This window comes from Pseudophryne corroboree, chromosome 2 (assembly GCF_028390025.1).
Source record: "Pseudophryne corroboree isolate aPseCor3 chromosome 2, aPseCor3.hap2, whole genome shotgun sequence".
In the NCBI taxonomy this organism is placed as follows: Eukaryota; Metazoa; Chordata; class Amphibia; order Anura; family Myobatrachidae; genus Pseudophryne; species Pseudophryne corroboree.
The window spans coordinates 930630456-930653954 of record NC_086445.1 but is presented as its reverse complement, the minus strand read 5'-3'; the positions used below and the strand labels follow the sequence as shown (position 1 = coordinate 930653954).

Here is a 23499-nt window from a genome sequence, read left to right as displayed (position 1 = left end):
CTTATACTGGCAGGAAAAAGAGGCAATTTGGAGGCCCTTGCACAAACTGGCTTTATTCTACCTAAGTTGCCCTCCCACAAGTGTGTACTCCGAAAGAGTGTTTAGTGCCGCCGCTCACCTTGTCAGCAATCGGCGTACGAGGTTACATCCAGAAAATGTGGAGAAGATGATGTTCATTAAAATGAATTATAATCAATTCCTCCGTGGAGACATTGACCAGCAGCAATTGCCTCCACAAAGTACACAGGGAGCTGAGATGGTGGATTCCAGTGGGGACGAATTGATAATCTGTGAGGAGGGGGATGTACACGGTGATATATCGGAGGATGATGATGAGGTGGACATCTTGCCTCTGTAGAGCCAGTTTGTGCAAGGAGAGATTAATTGCTTCTTTTTAGGTGGGGGTCCAAACCAACCCGTCATTTCAGTCACAGTCGTGTGGCAGACCCTGTCACTGAAATGATGGGTTGGTTAAAGTGTGCATGTCCTGTTTATACAACATAAGGGTGGGTGGGAGGGCCCAAGGACAATTCCATCTTGCACCTCTTTTTTCTTTAATTTTTCTTTGCGTCATGTGCTGTTTGGGGAGTATTTTTTGGAAGGGCCATCCTGCGTGACACTGCAGTGCCACTCCTAGATGGGCCCGGTGTTTGTGTCGGCCACTAGGGTCGCTTATCTTACTCACACAGCTACCTCATTGCGCCTCTTTTTTTCTTTGCGTCATGTGCTGTTTGGGGAGGGTTTTTTGGAAGGGCCATCCTGCGTGACACTGCAGTGCCACTCCTAGATGGGCCCGGTGTTTGTGTCGGCCACTAGGGTCGCTTATCTTACTCACACAGCTACCTCATTGCGCCTCTTTTTTTCTTTGCGTCATGTGCTGTTTGGGGAGGGTTTTTTGGAAGGGACATCCTGCGTGACACTGCAGTGCCACTCCTAGATGGGCCCGGTGTTTGTGTCGGCCACTAGGGTCGCTTATCTTACTCACACAGCTACCTCATTGCGCCTCTTTTTTTCTTTGCGTCATGTGCTGTTTGGGGAGGGTTTTTTGGAAGGGACATCCTGCGTGACACTGCAGTGCCACTCCTAGATGGGCCCGGTGTTTGTGTCGGCCACTAGGGTCGCTTATCTTACTCACACAGCTACCTCATTGCGCCTCTTTTTTTCTTTGCGTCATGTGCTGTTTGGGGAGGGTTTTTTGGAAGGGCCATCCTGCGTGACACTGCAGTGCCACTCCTAGATGGGCCAGGTGTTTGTGTCGGCCACTAGGGTCGCTTATCTTACTCACACAGCTACCTCATTGCGCCTCTTTTTCTTTGCGACATGTGCTGTTTGGGGAGGTTTTTTTGGAAGGGACATCCTGCGTGACACTGCAGTGCCACTCCTAGATGGGCCCGGTGTTTGTGTCGGCCACTAGGGTCGCTTATCTTACTCACACAGCTACCTCATTGCGCCTCTTTTTTTCTTTGCGTCATGTGCTGTTTGGGGAGGGTTTTTTGGAAGGGACATCCTGCGTGACACTGCAGTGCCACTCCTAGATGGGCCCGGTGTTTGTGTCGGCCACTAGGGTCGCTTATCTTACTCACACAGCTACCTCATTGCGCCTCTTTTTTTCTTTGCGTCATGTGCTGTTTGGGGAGGGTTTTTTGGAAGGGACATCCTGCGTGACACTGCAGTGCCACTCCTAGATGGGCCCGGTGTTTGTGTCGGCCACTAGGGTCGCTTATCTTACTCACACAGCTACCTCATTGCGCCTCTTTTTTTCTTTGCGTCATGTGCTGTTTGGGGAGGGTTTTGTGGAAGGGCCATCCTGCGTGACACTGTAGTGCCACTCCTAGATGGGCCAGGTGTTTGTGTCGGCCACTAGGGTCGCTTATCTTACTCACACAGCTACCTCATTGCGCCTCTTTTTTTCTTTGCGTCATGTGCTGTTTGGGGAGTGTTTTTTGGAAGGGCCATCCTGCGTGACACTGCAGTGCCACTCCTAGATGGGCCAGGTGTTTGTGTCGGCCACTAGGGTCGCTTAGCTTAGTCATCCAGCGACCTCGGTGCAAATTTTAGGACTAAAAATAATATTGTGAGGTGTGAGGTATTCAGAATAGACTGAAAATGAGTGGAAATTATGGTTTTTGAGGTTAATAATACTTTGGGATCAAAATGACCCCCAAATTCTATGATTTAAGCTGTTTTTTAGTGTTTTTTGAAAAAAACACCTGAATCCAAAACACACCCGAATCCGACAAAAAAAATTCGGTGAGGTTTTGCCAAAACGCGGTCGAACCCAAAACACGGCCGCGGAACCGAACCCAAAACCAAAACACAAAACCCGAAAAATTTCAAGTGCACATCTCTAGTTTATACATCAGAGATCATTGTAGGATGTAATGTCTGATATGTACAGTCAGCAGTCTAATTAACCCTTTAACTGGACTTGAGGAATAAATCTGTGTCACAAGAAGGGAGGCTGAGTGACGAGGCTTGCAAGTACCTGGGATTGGACATGGGTACGCACTTGTACGACAGGCAATTGGGCCAATGGTTGGTCCAAATTCTCTCTGTCCCGAGCCATGCCAGAATGCCCATACACATTAGACCATGTAATGAAGGACGGAGCGACATCTCGTTCCGTCCTTCTTTATAATGCACCGGGTCGCACATGATATATTCCGGGTGGCCGTAAACTTAGGCCGAGTGGATGATTTCACATACAATCCACAGTAGCCCGGGAACATATTAGACAATCTGATTTGTTGTTCTGATATAGCAAATCGTGCCCATATTGATCTACTGTGAACCCAAGATGCAAAATAAGATTTTGTGAGTGGCCAGAGCCAGTGTTGAATTCAGCCAGTGTGTAATGCCATTCTTCCATCAGGGAAAGGACTGTACATAATGCATAATGAAAAAAACTGATAAGTCTCTATGTAAGGGCAAGTTTTATTGAAGTAGTCCCTCTGCCACTGTCCTAATGAATTATAGAGATCCCACAGCCTGATTAAAGGTGTGTACACACGGTGAGATCCTTGCTATGCCTGATTTTCACTTGCGATTTCCCCTGAACTCCCCGGAGCCCAGCACCACCGATTTTGACTAACTTTTCTTGAGATATGGACTATGGCCCTCATTCCGAGTTGTTCGCTCGGTATTTTTCATCGCATCGCAGTGAAAATCCGCTTAGTACGCATGCGCAATGTTCGCACTGCGACTGCGCCAAGTAACTTTACTATGATGAAAGTATTTTTACTCACGGCTTTTTCTTCGCTCCGGCGATCGTAATGTGATTGACAGGAAATGGGTGTTACTGGGCGGAAACACGGCGTTTCAGGGGCGTGTGGCTGAAAACGCTACCGTTTCCGGAAAAAACGCAGGAGTGGCCGGAGAAACGGTGGGAGTGCCTGGGCGAACGCTGGGTGTGTTTGTGACGTCAACCAGGAACGACAAGCACTGAAATGATCGCACAGGCAGAGTAAGTCTGGAGCTACTCTGAAACTGCTAAGTAGTTAGTAATCGCATTATTGCGAATACATCGGTCGCAATTTTAAGAAGCTAAGATTCACTCCCAGTAGGCGGCGGCTTAGCGTGTGTAACTCTGCTAAATTCGCCTTGCGACCGATCAACTCGGAATGAGGGCCTATGTGTGCTTACAATTTTGGCTTATGTGAGATTTTGGCTTATGTGAGATGTAATTGACATGTGAGATGAACTAGATAGTACACCGATCTAGCAAGGATTGACTTGCCTGCAGTCTATCTTTTCTTGCGATGCCAACCCCGAGGGAGTGTGCATCGGGATCGAATTGGGATCGCAAGCGGCATAACACCTTGCAATTTGCACTAACTTTTCTTGCGATTTTGACTATATAGTCAAAATCGAAAGAAAATATCTCACCGTGTGTACACACCTTTAAGCCAAAATCTCACATAAGCCAAAATCGTAAGCACACATAGTCCATATCTCAAGAAAAGTTAGTCAAAATCGGTGATGCTGGGCACCGGGGAGTTCAGGGGAAATCGTAAGTGAAAATCGGGCATAGCAAGGATCTCGCCGTGTGTACACACCTTAAGGCTGCGCCTAGTTATGTTACAATGTAGCTTTTCACACTGTTGGGAATCGGATGCATACAATAACACAAAATAAATCTAATAATAATAATAATAATAATAATAATAATAAGGGTTTGCAAAACACCTGTGCCTTGGCTTTTAAGATTTATTATGACTTGAGTTATGCTATTAGCAGAGGTGAATCCAGGTCTGGCTGTGATGGGGTTAATCAGACACTGTTCTCCACTGCAGACAATGACATTTGTTGCTCTCAGACGCTCTGCCCCAACACATCTATCTATGGTGTTGGAGGACCGGCCTAGATTGGCAGGGAACACGTGGGTGTGTCTTGGGCAGTAACTTGCTGTCTTGCTGCTGCTGCTGTACATCGCAGAGTATACTGTGCTGCAGGAGAAGAGGCTGGCTCAGCGCTGTCACTGTGTGACACATAGCTCAATATGCTGCTCACATTCAGGTAGAATTACTGTATATACAGTATATATATATGTATATTGCAGAGCATGCTGCCATGTATGTGTCTTGCAGATTATGCCAACTCCCTTAGTGGAGGATTGGAGCCGAGGAGGCTGCTGCTGCTGTTACATGTCTTCTGCAGTTACCTACTGAAGACTACAGTATGTAGAAGAGTCTATGTTATTAGACATATAGTAAGCCCCATAGCTGGCATTATGACAATTGGGTAGTGTGGGAGCACTGAGGAACAGGAAGGGCAGGGATGGTGGTGGCACACAGTCTGTTTTTGGACAGGGTGTGTATACTGTGCTTGCTTGCTCTGTGGTTGGGTTACAGGAATGTGTGACTGCACTTATGTCTGAATGCTGTATGCATGCATACACGTGTGACTGTGCCACTTTTATGGGATGTCCTACCTATGCTCAGTATCACACAGTGGTGCAAATAGAAATATTTTCTAAGTGGTACTGAGTGACGAAAAATAGGCGTGACTATGTGTTGAGAGGGGCGTGGCCACATGCTAGTGGGAGTGGCTACATTACACTAGCAGCGTGGCCACACGACTGCCCCTTTTTTGGGGGGAATCTGGAAGCAAGGCTAAAAATATATAGTAATGCCTCCACTATAATAGAAATATATAGTGATACCTCCAGTATAATAGAAATATGTAGTAATGCCCACAATTTAATAACAATATATTGTAATGCCTCCATTATAACCGGAAAATACAACCAGTAACCCTGACAAAGTGGGAGGAGCCGTCATGCTGCCAAGCACCATGGTCTCGTTGCTTTGTGGCAAATTATAATTGTGGTAATAGTAAAGTGTGTGGCAGGTGGTACTGCATACCCACTGCCAAATTCTTAAGGGTACTCCGTACCCGAGCGTACCCGCATACTTGCACCCCTGATCACACATCTACCTCTGCCCTGTGTCTGATAACACTCATCGTAATAAAGAAAATTACAATTGACATGAATGTGATTACAACTAAAATAAATCTTCAGTATTTAGGTATTCATGTGCAGTTAATATATTACCCACATTGCGGATCTTTCCGCTTTCCATTTTGCCTCTGTAGCATCATCATCTAGCCCAGTGGTTCCCAAGCTTTTACAATTCCGGAGCACTAGAGTAACATAATTTCTCTTACGTCCTAGAGGATGCTGGGGACTCCGTAAGGACCATGGGGTATAGACGGGCTCCGCAGGAGATAGGGCACCCAAAAAAGAACTTTTACTATGGGTGTGCACTGGCTCCTCCCTCTATGCCCCTCCTCCAGACCTCAGTTAGATCTTGTGCCCAGAGGAGAATGGGTGCACTGCAGAGAGCTCTCCTGAGTTTTCTGTTGAAAAATAATTTTGTTAAGTTTTTTATTTTCAGGGAGTCCTGTTGGCAACGGGCTCCCTGCATCGTGGGACTGAGGAGAGAGAAGCAGAGCTGGCTTGTCAAGTTGGGCATTGCTTCTAAGGCTACTGGACACCATTAGCTCCAGAGGGTGTCGGACACAGGTCTCACCTGGGGTTCGTCCCGGAGCCGCGCCGCCGTCCTCCTCACAGATGCCGAAGATAGAAGCCGGGTGAGTATGAGAAGGCAGAAGACATCTTAGGCGGCAGAAGACATCAGATCTTCATGAGGTAAGGCGCAGAAGGGTGCAGAGCAGCACTGAAGGGTGCAGGGTGCAGGGGGGGGCGCCCTGGGCAGCAATATTCCTCACTTTTGGGCAAATTCAGATAGATTAGGCTGCGGAGGCAGTAAATCTAAGATCCCCCGCCATTTTAATAGAAAAGTCACTGGGACCGAAGCCCGCCGTCGGGTGGGCGGGGCTTGATCCTCAGCACTAACCAGCGCCATTTTCTCCACAGAAGCTGCATGCATGAACGCTGGCTCCCTGGTCTCTCCCCTGCTGAACTTCACAGGCTGGAAAAAAGAGGAGGGGGGCACATTAGCGACGCAGTGAGTGGAAATTGGTATATTATATACAAAAAAGCGCTATCTGGTCATATTTTTTCCAGTGTTTTTAGGCGCTGGTGTGTGCTGGCATACTCTATCTCTGTTTCTCCTAAGGGCCTGGTTGGGGTTTTGTCCCCTTGTAGGTTAATCCCTGTGTGTGTGTGGGGTGTCGGTACGTGTGTGTCGACATCAGGGCTGGTTCTTGGCCTTGTGGCGCCCCGGGCAAAATATAGCGGCGTGGCTTCAAATGGGGGCGTGGTCACGACGCGGAAAGAAAAAATTAAATAATAAAAAAGTATACTTACCATCCCCGTTCCTGATCCAGACCGCTGCAGACCCCTCCGCCGGCGGCGCCGCTCTTCTCCTCTCCTCTCATCGATCTATGGGAGAGACGTTATTACGTCTCTCCCATAGAACAGCATAGACACTAGAGGTCAATTATGACCCCTAGTGTCTGTGCCACTATGCTGTGCGGTGCGCGATGACGTCATCGTGCATCGCACAGCAAAGGTCCTCTACATGAAGGGAAACTAGACCGTAGCGTCTAGTTTCCCTTCATGGAGAGGACCTTTGCTGTGCGGTGCGCGATGACGTCATCGCGCACCGCACAACTAAGGTCCTCTCAATGAAAGGAAACTAGACGCTACGCGTCTGGTTCCCTTCAAAGCGGGGGGGCACAGCAGGGCACTGCGGGGGGCACAGTGGCGGATCTTGCCCTGGTGCGGCGCCCTCCGGATGGCGCCGGCGCCCTCCGGAAAGGCGGCGCCCCGGGCAAAAGTACCGCTTGCCCGTGGCAAGAACCGCCACTGGTCGACATGTCTGAGGCGGAAGGCTTCTCGAAGGAGGAGGTGGAGCAAATGAGTGGTGTGTCCCCGTCGGTTGTGCCGACTCCGGATTGGATGGACATGTGGCATATGTTGAATGCAAGTGTGGCATCTTTACATAAAAGGCTTGATAAGGCTGACTTAGGGGGGACATCAGGGGGTCAATCCTCGGATCGGACCGACTCACAGGGCCCGTCGGGGTCTCAAAAGCGTCCCTTAACACAAGACACTACTACCGACACGGATTCTGACTCCAGTGTCGACTACGACGAAGTAAAATTGCACCCTAGGGTGACTAAAACCATTCAGTGTATGATTGTGGCAATAAGGGATGTGTTGCATATTGAGGATGAACCCTCGGTCCCCGACACAAGGGTACACATGTTTAAGGGAAAGAAACAGATTATTAATTTTCCCGCATCCCATGAATTAAATGATTTCTTTGGAAAAGCTTGGGAGACTCCGGAAAAGAGACCGCAGATTCCCAAAAGAATTTATATGGCATACCCCTTCCCTAAGCAGGACAGGGAGATTTGGGAATCATCCCCCACTGTGGACAAGGCCCTGACGCGCTTGTCCAAGAAAGTGGCGCTACCGTCTCCTGACACAGCGGCCCTTAAGGACCCTGCAGATCGCAGGCAAGAAACTACCTTAAAGTGTATTTATTCTCATACGGGTGCTGTGCTAAGACCGACAATTGCGTCGGCATGGGTGTGTAGCGCAATTGCAGTTTGGACAGATGAGCTGACAGATCAATTTGATAATATGGATAAGGATACTATATTCTTAACTCTAGCCCATATTAAAGACGCAGTCTTATTTATGAGGGATGTTCAAAGGGACATTGGATTGCTAGCTTCTAGGGCCAATGCCATGTCTATCTCAGCGAGAAGATCCTTATGGACTCGCCAATGGACGGGTGATGCGGATTCCAAAAAACATATGGAAATACTACCCTATAAGGGTGATGTATTGTTTGGGGATGGGCTGACGGACCTGGTTTCCACAGCTACAGCAGGTAAATCAAATTTTTTACCATATGTTCCCCAACAGCAAAAGAAAGCAACACCCTATCAGATGCAGTCCTTTCGGTCGCACAAGTCCAGAAGAGGTCGGGGATCCTCTTTCCTCGCCAAAGGTAAGGGCAGAGCCAAAAGAGCACCTGCTTCGGCAGGTGCCCAGGAACAAAAGTCCTCCCCGGCTGCTCCAAAACCCACAGCATGACGCTGGGGCTCCCCTGAGGGAGTCCGCACCGGTGGGGGCACGTCTTCGACTTTTCAGTCAGGCCTGGGTCAGTTCAGACCTGAATCCCTGGGTGTTGGAAATAGTTTCCCAGGGTTACAAATTGGAATTCGAGGAGGTGCCCCCGCGCCGATTTTTCAAATCGGCCCTACCAGCTTCCACATCGGAAAGGGATATAGTGTTAGCTGCAATTCAAACGCTGTGTATACAGCAAGTGATAATCAAGGTTCCCCTGCACCAGCAGGGAAGAGGTTACTACTCAACCCTATTTGTGGTCCCGAAACCGGACGGTTCGGTTAGACCTATTTTGAATCTGAAATCCGTAAACCTGTACATAAAAAGATTCAAATTGAAAATGGAATCACTCAGAGCGATAATAGCCAACATGGAGGAGGGGGAGTTTATGGTATCTCTGGACATAAAGGATGCGTACCTTCATGTCCCCATATATGCCCCCCATCAGGAATACCTGAGATTCGCTGTACAGGATTGTCATTACCAATTTCAGACGTTGCCATTTGGACTTTCCACGGCCCCGAGGATTTTCACCAAGATAATGGCGGAAATGATGGTGGTCCTGCGCAAGCATGGAGTCACAATTATCCCATACTTGGACGATCTCCTGATAAAAGCGAGATCAAGGGACAAATTGCTGAGCAGTGTGGCGCTCTCTCTGAGAGTGCTCCAGCAACACGGTTGGATTCTAAATCTACCAAAGTCACAGTTGATTCCGACAACTCGACTACCGTTCCTAGGTATGATACTGGATACGGAACAAATGAAGGTCTTCCTCCCAATAGAGAAAGCCCAGGACATCCAGACCATGGTCAGAGACCTGCTAAAACCGAAAAGGGTGTCAGTTCATCAATGCACTCGAGTTCTGGGAAAAATGGTGGCGGCCTACGAGGCCATTCCCTTCGGAAGGTTCCATGCAAGGACTTTTCAATGGGACCTTCTGGACAAGTGTTCCAGGTCCCATCTGCACTTACATCGGAAAATAACTCTGTCCCCAGGGGCCAGAGTGTCTCTCCTGTGGTGGTTGCAAAGTTCTCACCTGCTGGAGGGTCGCAGGTTCGGAATTCAGGATTGGATCCTGGTTACCACGGACGCGAGCTTCCGAGGATGGGGAGCGGTCACACAGGGAAAATATTTTCAGGGTCTTTGGTCAGACCAGGAGTCCTGTCTACATATCAATGTGTTGGAACTCAGGGCCATTTACAACGGCCTTCGACAAGCGGAGAGTCTTCTTCGAAACCTACCGGTTCTGATTCAATCAGACAATGTCACAGCAGTGGCTCATGTGAACCGCCAAGGTGGGACAAGAACCAGAGTCGCGATGGCGGAAGCCACAAGGATTCTTCGCTGGGCGGAAAATCATGTAAGTGCTCTGTCGGCTGTCTTCATTCCGGGAGTGGACAACTGGAAAGCAGACTTCCTCAGCAGACACGATCTCCATCCAGGAGAGTGGGGACTTCATCAAGAAGTCTTTGCAGACATAACACGTCTTTGGGGAACTCCTCAAATAGACATGATGGCGTCACGCCTCAACAAAAAGCTTCGGAGGTATTGTGCCGGGTCTCGGGACCCTCAGGCAGTGGCAGTAGATGCTCTGATAACACCGTGGCTGTTCAAATCGGTCTACGGGTTTCCTCCTTTTCCTCTCATCACAAAAGTGTTGAGGATCATAAGGCAAAGAAACGTACAGACAATACTCATTGTCCCAGACTGGCCTCGAAGGGCCTGGTACTCAGATCTACAAGAGATGCTCACAGGAGATCCCTGGCCTCTTCCTCTGAGGGAAGACCGGTTGCAACAGGGGCCCTGTGTATTTCAAGACTTACCGCGGTTACGTTTGACTGCATGGCGGTTGAACGCCGAATCCTAGCGAAAAAGGGGATTCCGGAAGAGGTCATCCCTACTTTAATAAAGGCTAGGAAGGAGGTGACGGTTAAGCATTATCACTGTATCTGGCGAAAGTATGTGTCTTGGTGTGAGACCAAGAATGCACCTACGGAAGATTTTCATCTGGGTCGTTTTCTCCACTTCCTACGGACAGGAGTGGATATGGGCCTGAAATTTGGCTCTGTTAAGGTACAGATTTCGGCCCTCTCGATTTTCTTTCAGAAGGAATTGGCTTCTCTTCCAGAAGTCCAGACGTTTGTAAAGGGAGTGCTGCATATCCAGACCCCTTTTGTGCCTCCAGTGGCTCCATGGGACCTGAACGTGGTGTTGCAGTTCCTAAAATCTCATTGGTTTGAACCGCTTAACAAGGTTGAGTTGAAATTTCTTACCTGGAAGGTGGTCATGCTGTTGGCCTTGGCATCAGCAAGGTGAGTGTCTGAATTGGCGGCTTTGTCACACAAGAGCCCCTATTTGATTTTTCATGTGGATCGAGCTGAATTGAGGACACGTCCGCAATTTTTGCCTAAAGTGGTTTCTTCATTCCATATGAATCAACCTATTGTGGTGCCTGTGGCTACGAGTGACCTGGAGGATTCCAGATCCCTGGATGTAGTCAGGGCCTTAAAAATTTATGTAGCCAGAACGGCTAAAATTAGGAAAACAGAGGCTCTGTTTGTCCTGTATGCTGCTAATAAGATTGGCGCACCTGCTTCGAAGCAGACTATTGCTCGCTGGATCTGTAATACGATTCAGCAGGCTCATTCTACGGCTGGATTGCCGATACCAAATTCGGTTAAAGCCCATTCCACTAGGAAGGTGGGCTCTTCTTGGGCGGCTGCCCGAGGCGTCTCGGCATTAAAGCTTTGCCGAGCGGCGACTTGATCGGGGTCAAACACTTTTGCTAAATTTGATACCCTGGCTGATGAGGACCTAGCGTTTGCTCAGTCGGTGCTGCAGAGTCATATGCACTCTCCCGCCCGATTGGATGCTTTGGTATAAACCCCATGGTCCTTACGGAGTCCCCAGCATCCTCTAGGACGTAAGAGAAAATAAGATTTTAAACCTACCGGTAAATCTATTTCTCCTAGTCCGTAGAGGATGCTGGGCGCCCGTCCCAGTGCGGAAACTCTGCAAGACTTGTATATAGTTGTTGCTTACATAAGGGTTATGTTACAGTTGGAATAGGTCTTGGACCGTTACTGTTGTTTTGTTCATATTGTTAACTGGTTATGTATGTTCCAGTACATGGTATGATTGGTGTGGGCTGGTATGAATCTTGCCCTTGGATTGCTAAATCCTGCCTTGTATTGTCCATCTCCTCTGGGCACAGTTCTCTAACTGGGGTCTGGAGGAGGGGCATAGAGGGAGGAGCCAGTGCACACCCATAGTAAAAGTTCTTTTTAGGTGCCCTATCTCCTGCGGAGCCCATCTATACTCCATAGTCCTTACGGAGTCCCCAGCATCCTCTACGGACTAGGAGAAATAGATTTACCGGTAGGTTTAAAATCTTATTTTTCTTAATGAGAAATGGAAAGAAAAAAAAAATGTAGATTAAGTAAATTGTTCTTAAACTTTTATCCTCAGGCTCAGTTTTGTGGTTCTGGACAGGGTTGTGCATCTGATTGTCCGCATATTTTGTGATTGCCAGCCACCAGCTCTGGATTTGCCTATTGCATAGAGCAGTGATTTTCAACCTTTTTAACTTGTGGCACACTGAACAATATTTTAAAATTGCCAAGGCAATTCAAGGCATCAGTTCCCCACAGACAAAAAAACAAAAAATACACATTGGCCCTCACAGTAAAATAAAACAACACACATACATTGGCCTACACAGAAAAAACAATCGCACTGCTCCACACATAAATCCTATTGCTCCCCACATAAATCAGTCACATTGCTCCCCATATAAATCATGTTGCTCACACATAAATCAATCACATTTCTCCCCACATAAATCCTATTGCTCCCCACATGAATTATTCACATTATTCCCCCCCCATAAATCCTTATTAAACATAGAAACATAGGATTTGACGGCAGATAAGAACCACTTGGCCCATCTAGTCTGCCCCTTTTTTATTTTATCCTTTAGGCAATCTCAACCCTTTTTTAACCTTAATTCTTTGTAAGGATATTCATATGCCTGTCCCAAGCATGTTTAAATTGCTCTACAGTCTTAGCCTCTACCACCTCTGATGGGAGGCTATTCCACTTATCCACTACCCTTTCTGTGAAGTAATTTTTCCTTAAATTTCCCCTGAACCTCCCCCCCTCCAGTCTCAATGTATGCCCTCGAGTTCTAATACTACTTTTCCTTTGAAGAATGTTTCCCTCCTGAACTTTGTTAAGACCCTTGATATATTTGAAAGTTTCAATCATGTCCCCCCTTTCCCTTCTCTCCTCCAAACTATACATGTTAAGATATTTTAGCCTTTCCGGGTAAGTTTTGTGATGTAGGCCATGCACCATTTTAGTTGCCCTTCTTTGTACACTCTCTAATGTATTTATATCCTTCTGGAGATAGGGTCTCCAGAACTGGACACAGTATTCCAGATGGGGCCGTACCAATGACCTATACAGTGGCATTATCACTTCTTTTTTCCTGCTACTGATTCTCCCCACATAAATCCTATTGTTCCCCACAGGAGAAATAAAATAACAAATATCAGCCTCTACGTTCAGCTGTCCTCCTCCCTGTCTCTCAGTGGCGTGGGTTGTTCATAGTGGAGTGCTGCGAATATTGAGCAGCGGGCGGTCGGGCAGGTGTGGATGTGGGTGGGCAAGGAAAGCTGTGTATGCAGGCAGGAACTGGAAGATGTGTATGCAGGCAGGTGGGCTGGCTGGGTGGTGAGATGTAGCGTCTGTGACCTATGATATCACACCGCTGCGTCTTCAAGGCATAGGTCACGGTCGGAGCACGACTGATCCTCTAAGATGAGCCCGGGCCAACAGTTCACTCTGAAGTTGCAGGAAGCTGCTCTGGCTCCGCGACACACCTTGCAACTGGTCGCGGCACACTAGTGTGCCACGGCACACTGGTTGAAAAAGCCTGGCATAGAGCATACATAATTTGATTTGGTCCTGGACCACCAACCTCCGGCACCCAGATTGGGAACCACTGATCTAGGCATTGTGAATTACAAATGCATGCCTGTATACAGGTTATGGTTTCGGTATGCGTTACCGCCGCACGGGATGCCGAGTGTCAGAATACCGACATTGGCATCCCAAGTGATGGAATACCGGCAGGGGGGCGAGCGCAACTAAGCCCCTTGCGTGCTCGGTGGCGAGCTTAGCTCGCCACAGGTTCTATTCTCCCTCTATGGGAGTTGTGGACACCCATAGAGGGGGAATCACCTACCTTAGCGGTATGGTGCCCCCGTCGGAATCCTGGCGTCTGTATTGTGACTGCTGGGATCCCGGCGATCGGTATGCTAACCGCATACCCAGGTTACTAGTAATCGTTGCACTTATAGGTCAGGAAGCCATTTGTGACTTCTAGTATGGAGAGTTGGGCACATCTAGGTAACATTCAATGATTTGCCATACTTACAGTTTGAGTTCACAGCATGCTCTAGGTCTTACTATTTTACTGTCCGCTAAATATGTGAGAGAGAGTGGTCTTTCTCCAGATATAAGGGGGACAGAGGCAGCGAGTTATGTTTAATATCTAATAGGCAGAAACTAGAGCCAGAATGGTTTTCTCCTTCATATAATCTGCCTATGTTCCTTCTTAATTCATTTTTTAAGTGCCCTGTATGGGAGGTGGCACTGGGTTCACCCACGTGACATTCCACCATTTCTATTCTTGTACTTAGCCTTAGGACATGTGGATCTATGGCAACTTAAGGTGAAGTGTGGTAGTGTAATGCCACATCTCATTCTGTCCCAGTACCATCCTGGGTTTGATCAGTAATACAGGGGTAAGACTGGCTGTAATGGAGAAGAAGTGGTATCAGCGCTGATACCGCTTCTCCCCCAGGTATGAATACGGGGATGTGCGCTGTAAGACAGCGGCGATATAAGCTCCTGTTAATATCGGCGCTGCTATCTGCAAGCTAGAACACTGATGTGCCGAGCAATGTATGAACAGTCACTGGCACTGACCGTTACGGCAACAGCTGCAGCTATCGATTTTGACAACTGCAGTTGTCGTTGCCCATACACCACAGCAGAGACAGTGCTGTCCCTGGTTGTGGCAGCTGCTGGCTCCAGGCTGCCCAAGAGGTCTTGCGAGAGTAGCGAGATCTCCCACATGCCCAGTGAGCCGGCCGGAGAAGAGACACAGGGGCAGATGTATTAAGCCTGGAGAAGGGATAAAGAAGTGATAAGTGCAAGGTGATAACGCACCAGCCAGTCAGCTCCTAACTGTCATTTTTTCAAATCCGTAATGATTGGCTGGTGTGTTATCACCTTGCACTTATCACTGCTTTATCACTTCTCCAGGTTAATATATCTGCCCCAGTGCGCTGTGGGGGTCTGACAGTGATCGCATCCAAGATGTTAATACATCTTGGCGCTACTGCTTCATCTCGGTAAAGAGGCAAAGTAGGAAGTATTAGGCTATAATACACTGCTCAAAAAAATAAAGGGAACACTTAAACAACACAATGTAACTCCAAGTCAATCACACTTCTGTGAACTCAAACTGTCCACTTAGGAAGCAACACTGATTGACAATCAATTTCACATGCTGTTGTGCAAATGGAATAAACAACAGGTGGGAATTATAGGCAATTAGCAAGACACCCCCAATAAAGGAGTTGTTCTGCAGGTGGTGACCACAGACTACTTCTCAGCTCCTATGCTTTCTGGCTGATGTTTTGGTCGCTTTTGAAAGCTGGCGGTGCTTTCACTCTAGTGGTAGCATGAGACGGAGTCTATAACCCACACAAGTGGCTCAGGTAGTGCAGCTCATCCAGGATGGCACATCAATGCGAGCTGTGGCAAGAAGGTTCACTTTGTCAGCGTAGTGTCCAGAGCATGGAGGCGCTACCAGGAGACAGGCCAGTACATCAGGAGACGTGGAGGAGGCCGTAGGAGGGCATCAACCCAGCAGCAGTACCGCTACCTCCGCCTTTGTGCAAGGAGGAACAGGAGGAGCACTGCCAGAGCCCTGCAAAATGACCTCCAGCAAGCCACAAAAGTGCATGTGTCTACTCAAACGAACAGAAACAGACTCCATGAGGGTGGTATGAGGGCCCGACGTCCACAAGTGGGGGTTGTGCTTACAGGCCAACACCATGCAGGACGTTTGGCATTTGCCAGAGAACACCAAGATTGGCAAATTCGCCACTGGCGCCCTGTGCTCTTCACAGATGAAAGCAGGTTCTCATTGAGCACATGTGACAGAGTCTGGAGACGCCAAGGAGAACGTTCTGTTGCCTGCAACATCCTCCATCATGACCGGTTTGGCAGTGGGTCCTTAATGGTGTGGGGTGGCATTTCTTTGGGGGGCCGCACAGCCCTCCATATGCTCGCCAGAGGTAGCCTAACTGCCATTAGGTACCGAGATGAGATCCTCAGACCCCTTGTGAGACCATATGCTGGTGCGGTTGGCCCTGGGTTCCTCCTAATGCAAGACAATGCTAGACCTCATGTGGCTGGAGTGTGTCAGCAGTTCCTGCAAGACGAAGGCATTGATGCTATGGACTGGCCCGCCCGTTCCCCAGACCTGAATCCAATTGAGCACATCTGGGACATCATGTCTTGCTCCATCCACCAACGCCACGTTGCACCACAGACTGTCCAGGAGTTGGCGGATGCTTTAGTCCAGGTCTGGGAGGAGATCCCTCAGGAGACCATCCGCCACCTCATCAGGAGCATGCCCAGGCGTTGTAGGGAGGTCATACAGGCACGTGGAGGCCACACACACTACTGAGCCTCATTTTGACTTGTTTTAAGGACATTACATCAAAGTTGGATCAGCCTGTAGTGTGTTTTTCCACTTTCATTTTGAGTGTGACTCCAAATCCAGACCTCCATGGGTTAATAAATTTGATTTTCATTGATAATTTTTGTGTGATTTTGTTGTCAGCACATTCAACTATGTAAAGAACAAAGTATTTAATAAGAATATTTCATTCATTCAGATCTAGGATGTGTTATTTTAGTGTTCCCTTTATTTTTTTGAGCATTGTATATTTACCTCACAGTTCATTATGGACCTTTCAAGGACCTGCAGGTTATGTCACACTGAAGGTCTGGTTGGAGACTCCCAGGAGAAGGTCCTTTTGCTCTTAGCAAGCTGGAACACTCTTCTCTTGACAATACAGCTACTCCAAGGGAGACTATTAGTGATGGATGATTCATGGTCAGTAGGTTAGAGAGTATAAAATATTTGGGAATTTAACCTGTGGCTATAGTATTGGATACTGTAGAAGTTAGTTGGAAGAATAACAACAACAAAAAAGAAGCCAATACAAGCTAGCCTTTAAACAAGGCATTTCTGTAATTATTCAAGCTCTGCTCCTTGTGAATGATAAATATGGGCAACATTTAGATGTTGATCTTCAGCCATAATTGTTGTTGCTTACTAGAAGTGCTGTGCTGTACTTTGCAGTCAGTGTTACTCCTCAGCTCTGATTGCAGTACTTGGTGTATGTGATGTCGCACTCTGTTGTGAATCGCTAGCATAGCGCTGATTCTTCACAGTCCACTGAAGTGCAGCATTCCCCTTCCCAGCCAATTAAACTCCTCAGCAACGTTTTTGTTACTCCATCACATGACATACACACTTCTGTGGAAAAACTCCCAACAGAAGCTATAACAGATATGGGGTGTGGGGGGATTCAATTGTTTTTCCCCACAGCTGCCACTAGATGGCACCCGACAGAGCAATTCAATGCAGTTCAGGTGTGATTACCTATGCAAGTCTTTAACGGAGTCCAAGCCAGAGAGCTGGTTGTTCACCATTTGTAGCTTACTATCAAGCTCCGCAGTCTCCATCTAACCATGTGTTATATCCTATTAGCCAAACTCATGTTTGAAATATGACGGGCCTATTCTGTGATGGTGGACCAATATTCTTTAAACTGATGTCAGATTTGACCAGTGTGGTAAGCCCTTCTTGATTGGTAGGTCATAGTATGTAGCGGACAAGGATTGCAGAGCTGCCATGTAGATGTCTACACTTCTTCCATATTTTACAAAGTGGACATTAACCTAAGGCCTTCTTTATTCATTCTCAGAGCTGCTATTCATTCCCCCCCACCCTACTGTTGAGGGGTCTCTTTGGGACACCCACCATGTTTGTTGTCCCCCTATTGCTGTAGCAAAAAAGTGTTGTGTTGTACTTCTTGTTAAAATACTTCTCTGAGGATGTGGGGGTCATAGTCACCCAGCAACGCATGTCCATGTTTTCATTTTGTTATTTTTCTCATCTCCTTGCTGGGCAAATTGTAAATGAGAATGAATCAGGGAATCTGGGGGTTATAGGGAGGTGGAAGAGGCTGTTTTTGTTTTCCAGTACTATGATTACAAGAGGTACTGTAAAACATATTTCTCCATATAGCGTTGGAGAAATGGATTTAAGGCAGAGATGTATCAAAGCATCTAGAGACATAGGGGGTCATTCCGAGTTGATCGCACGGTAGCAGTTTTCTGCAGCCGTGCGATCAGATAGTCGCCGCCTATGGGGGAGTGTATTTTAGCATAGCAAGTGTGCGATCGCTTGTGCAGGGGAGCTGTGCAAAAAGTTTTTGTGCGGTTTCTGAGTAGCTCTGAACTTACTCAGCCGCTGTGATCACTTCAGCCTGTCAGGTCCTGGAATTGACGTCAGACACCCCGCCCTGCAAACGCCTGGATACGCCTGTGTTTTCCACAGCACTCCCAGAAAACGGTCAGTTGCCACCCAGAAACACCTTCTTGCTGTGATCGCGTTCCTCGTAAGGTCCCACGCTGCCCGGCGTTACCCGCCGTCGGGCAGCGTGTCACCTGCGCAGTTCAGACCCGCATTACCTGCTGCCGGGCAGCGTGTCGCCTGCGCAGTTCAGACCCGATCGCACCGCTGCCAAATACTGCAGCGTGCGATCGGGTCGGAATGACCCCCCTAGAGTGGAGAGCTTGCCTATAGCAGCCACTCAGATTCAAACCATCCTTTGTCTATCGCAATTTAAATAATGGTTGGGTATGGTATCGGGTTGGGAATGCTTTACCGACGTCTGAGATCCCGGCGGTCAGCATCCTGGGGGGGTGGCGCACCGAAGCCACAGGTTCTATTCCCACGAGTGGAAATAGTGCCTGTTAGTCGGCATGCTGACTGTTGGGATGTGTGGTGGTCGGGATGCCGGCGTCGTTATAGTGAACGGCAGTATCCCGACTGCCAGTAGCATAACTACATCCCATGGGATCCCTACAGTCAGGGTGCCAGCAGTCATAATACAGACAAAGACATCCCGATGATCAGAATCCTGACACATTTTAGTCATTTTGCTAACACTTCTCCTTACCCTCCCCCTAACCCTTATGTTTACATTAGGGATGCTGACTGTTGGGATTCTGAGTGGTGTTGGGATTCCAGCTCCGGTTTTATGACCGCCATTCAGCTAAAAAAGAAGGCAGTGGCCGACTGGGGAGGGGGATGCGGTACGGCCCCGTCGGCGTCACTGATGAGGGCATTCCCAGCACTTACAGAGGATATGGGCCTCCCCCCAGCTCTGCCCATAATATGAATAGATGTCATGTATGTGCGCACGGCATCTAGTCATGCGGTGGCAGCATGGCATCAGGCAGGCTGTTTTAGCAGGGTGCTGCTAAAAGGACACGGCACATTTTACTGTTCAAAAATCGGTCAGGGCACAGTGCCCTGCTAAAACAGCCGGATTGGTGGTTCAGGACCAAATAAAATTGTTTATGGTCAATGTGATAGGCCAGTGGTTCTCAAACTGTGCCTAGTCACCATGGGGTGCCTCGGGACACTTGCAGGGGTGCCCTGGGTTGGTTGTAAAGGATCAATTCAAATTATTTATGGTCAATGTAATAAGAAAAACCAGTGATGGTGACTGTCAATCATAAAATACATGGACAAACAGAAGCAAATCTTGGGGCAGGTGTATTAACCTGGAGAAGGCATAAGGAAGTGATAAACCAGTGATATGTGCAAGGTAATAACACACCAGCCAATCAGCTCCAATATGTAAATTAACAGTTAGGAGCTGATTGTCACGAACCGGTCTCTCACCTTTGCGGGTTCTGGGGTTCATCCGTTGCCAGTGCGGTTGCTCGCGGTGCTGTGCGCCCGTGTGGGGACACGGCGTGATCAATGGCACAGGTAATGCAGAGTCTGGGAACTGTGAGTGCGGGGACCAAATGGCCTAAGGCACTGCGGTGTGTCTGCTGTATAGGAGGTGGCCATGTTGGAGACCAAATAGCTAATACTGAGCACTTGTGAAAACACCTGTGGGCAGGTGTAAGCCAATCCCGTGCTTGTGCTGCCTTTAAGTAGGCTGGGATTATGTCACTCTGGGCCAGTGCTTTGTTGTATCAAAGCTGTGCTCTAGCTCTGAACTCTCTCCGTGCATTCCTGTGTGATTCCCGTGGTCCAGATATCGCCTCCGTTCCCAGAGGTCCGTTTTGCAGCCTTCACTGCCAAAGATCTACCGGCTCTCCATTGTGCTATCAGTCAATTGCACACCTATTGGAAATACTCGGATTCCCAGTGTCCTGCATGAGGTTACCCTGTCTGTCTGCCTATCATACAAAGTCTGGAGGATTCCAATTCCCTCAGCTGTTCGTTTGTTCAACTCTGCATTTAACCCATTCATCACCTTGCCATCTACTACAGTTTCACAGTGATCTCCGGAACCCGCAAGTAACCCAATTCAGTACTTTTTCTATGTTGTCATTACAAGGATAATTCTTCACAGTCTCTCAGTTAACTCTTAAAACTCCATTGCAAATTCTTACAGTTAATTCTCCATGTCTGCATTAACCAGTTAAACACAATCTGCAGTTCAGCATCAAAGCCTGTTTATATTTGGACAATTCAACATTTATTCTTCAGCTTGTTTTTGCATATGTTTCCATGAACATTTCTTTTATTTATTTCTGAGTTTTCTCTTGCATATTATTTCTGTCATTCCTGCAATACTTCAGTATAATGATGATTAACAACTAGTCATTTAACTCCTTACCGAATTGTTACTTTAATAAATATATGAAACGGAACTTCCTTCGTCCTCCCTGTTTTCTTCATACCCCAGCACCTACACCTGAGGTTGGTTCCAGGTTAACGGATTCACAAAAACACCCGGACCTGACAGTAAGCACTGGCCATATGGATCCGTCAGTGACCAATTCGCAGGAGGCGGTGCTACGTCAAATATCCTTTCCCGTCTGGAAAACCAGGAGTCTATACAGACACAAATAGTGCAGTTTATGCAAACTATGGCAGACCGTTTAGAGACTCTTCATACAGCAATTAAAACGTCTCAAGTCCAGATTCCAACTCCGGTTGTCCCAGTTACCACTACAGCTTCTCCTGTGATGCTGCCTACGTCCCGCTTGCAGTTACCCTCTCCGAGTAAGTTTGACGGAACTCCAAAACTTTGCAGGGGATTCCTGAATCAATGCGAGATCCAGTTCGAACTGATGTCCGCCAGTTTCCCATCAGCTCGTTCTAAGGTCGCATATATTATTGCCCTCCTCTCCGGTCAGGCTCTGGAGTGGGCATCACCATTATGGGAGAGAGGTGATCCTATCCTCTCTAATTACAAAGAGTTTGTATCTTCTTTCCGGAGAATCTTTGACGAACCCGGCAGGACCACCTCAGCATCTTTGGAGATTCTCCGTCTACGTCAAGGTTTACGTCCTGTCAATCAATATATTGTTCAGTTTCGCACGTTGTCTTCAGAGTTAAACTGGAATGAGGAGGCCCTGATCGCCGCGTTTTGGAATGGACTTTCTGAGAGAATCAAGGACGATTTAACTATCCGGGATGTGCCAACTAAACTGGATGAATTGATTTCTCTCTGTAACAAACTTGACCTACGCTACAGGGAGCGATGTTTAGAGAAATCCAGGGCAGAGCGATCCAGTCCACGTTATCATCCTAGGCCTCGACAAGATTCTTCATCACAGTCTCCGGTAACGACAGACGAACCTATGCAGATTGGGCGCTCTCGCCTCACAGAAGAGGAACGACTTCGTCGTCGACAGGGTAACCTCTGCATGTACTGTGGGTCCTCTGAACACTTAGTTAAATTCTGCAAACTCCGACCGGGAAACTCTCGCTCCTAGCTTATTCAAGAGAGGTTAAGCTAGGAGTTACTCTAGAATCACGTTCTGGGGAAGAGCCGACTTTGTCTATTCAATTAGAAGTTCCAAGTTCTACAGTGAAAGTTTCAGCTCTCCTAGATTCTGGGGCAGCCGAGAACTTCATCTCCTCAGCCTTTGTCATGCGGTCTAAAGTTCAAACCATGCCTCTGGAAGCAGCAGTTGCCGTTACAGCAGTGGATGGAAGTCGAATTCCAGATGGTATAATTACTCATCGAACCGTATGTCTCAAGATGAAAGTTGGTGTGCTCCATTCCGAATACCTCTCCTTCTACGTGATTCCCAAAGCCTCTCAAGATGTGATACTTGGTTTACCTTGGCTGCAGAAACATAACCCTCAACTTAATTGGCAAACCATGGAAGTCCTTTCATGGGGTAAATCTTGTACCAAGGACTGTTTAGCCTCAATTGTACCTCTCCGGTCAATCAGCCTTCCCGACCTACCTCCGGTGTATCAATCCTTTGCGGATGTTTTCAGTAAACAAGCAGCAGACTCTCTACCTCCTCATCGCGAATGGGACTGCCCAATTGTCCTGGTTCCGGGTAAAACACCTCCTAGGGGACGAATTTATCCGCTATCCATCCCAGAGACGCAAGCTATGTCTGATTATATACAAGAAAATCTAACCAAAGGATTTATCAGACCATCTTCTTCACCTGCAGGAGCCGGATTCTTTTTCGTTAAGAAGAAGGACGGTGGGTTACGACCATGCATAGATTACCGTGGACTCAATGAGATCACTGTGAAAAACAAGTATCCATTACCCTTAATTCCAGAATTATTTGACCGGGTAAAAGGAGCTACTGTGTTTACAAAACTGGATCTCCGAGGAGCCTACAATTTAATCCGCATCCGAGAAGGGGACGAGTGGAAAACTGCTTTTAATACCCGGGATGGGCATTACGAATACCTTGTAATGCCTTTCGGTCTTTGTAATGCACCTGCAGTTTTTCAAAGCTATGTGAATGAACTTTTTCATGATCTTCTCTACAAGTGTCTAGTAGTGTACCTGGATGATATCCTAATATTCTCTAGGGATATAAAGTCTCACCGTCACCAAGTTAAAGAGGTACTGACACGTCTGAGGAAAAATCAACTTTATTGTAAGTTAGAGAAGTGCACTTTTGAAGTATCTTCCATACCGTTCCTTGGTTACATCATTTCTGGATCAGAGCTATGTATGGATCCCGGTAAGGTACAAGCTATCCGAGATTGGTCCACTCCTACAACTCTCAAGGGGATTCAGCGATTTCTCGGCTTTGCTAATTTCTATAGGAGATTCATTAAGAATTATTCTACGTTAGCTGCTCCCATCACAGCCCTAACTCGTAAGGGAGCAAATCCTACGAACTGGTCTTCAGAAGCAATCAAAGCCTTCTCTGATTTAAAGCAAGCCTTTGTGTCAGCCCCCATTCTTCGACAGCCTGATCTGAATCGTCCCTTTCTACTAGAGGTGGATGCATCTACAGAAGCAGTAGGAGCTGTGTTGTCACAAGTCTTTGAAGATAAAAAGGTCCATCCCTGCGGATATTTCTCCCGTAAGTTCCTCCCGGCAGAACGTAATTATGCAATCGGTGAGCAAGAGTTACTTGCCATCAAGTTGGCATTTGAGGAGTGGAGATACCTTCTAGAAGGAGCTCAACATCGCATTACAGTTTATACTGATCATAAGAATCTTCTGTATCTGCAGTCAGCTCAGTGTTTGAATCCACGACAAGCTCGATGGGCGCTTTTCTTCTCACGATTTGATTTCAAACTCACCTATCGTCCAGGGTCTCAGAACAAA

At 47.6% G+C, this 23499-nt stretch overlaps 1 protein-coding gene across 1 annotated transcript in view; it reads left to right on the top strand.

Annotated features, from left to right (window-relative positions):
* The first annotated feature begins 4379 nt into the window (after positions 1 to 4379).
* Positions 4380 to 23499, top strand: part of ACOT9 (acyl-CoA thioesterase 9) — a 144242-nt gene continuing 125122 nt past the window's right edge. Inside the window, exon 1 of the mRNA XM_063956227.1 lies at positions 4380 to 4515. Within this exon, the coding sequence (XP_063812297.1) occupies positions 4499 to 4515 (17 nt within the window). The 5' untranslated portion in view covers positions 4380 to 4498. The remainder of the gene's footprint in view (positions 4516 to 23499) is intronic.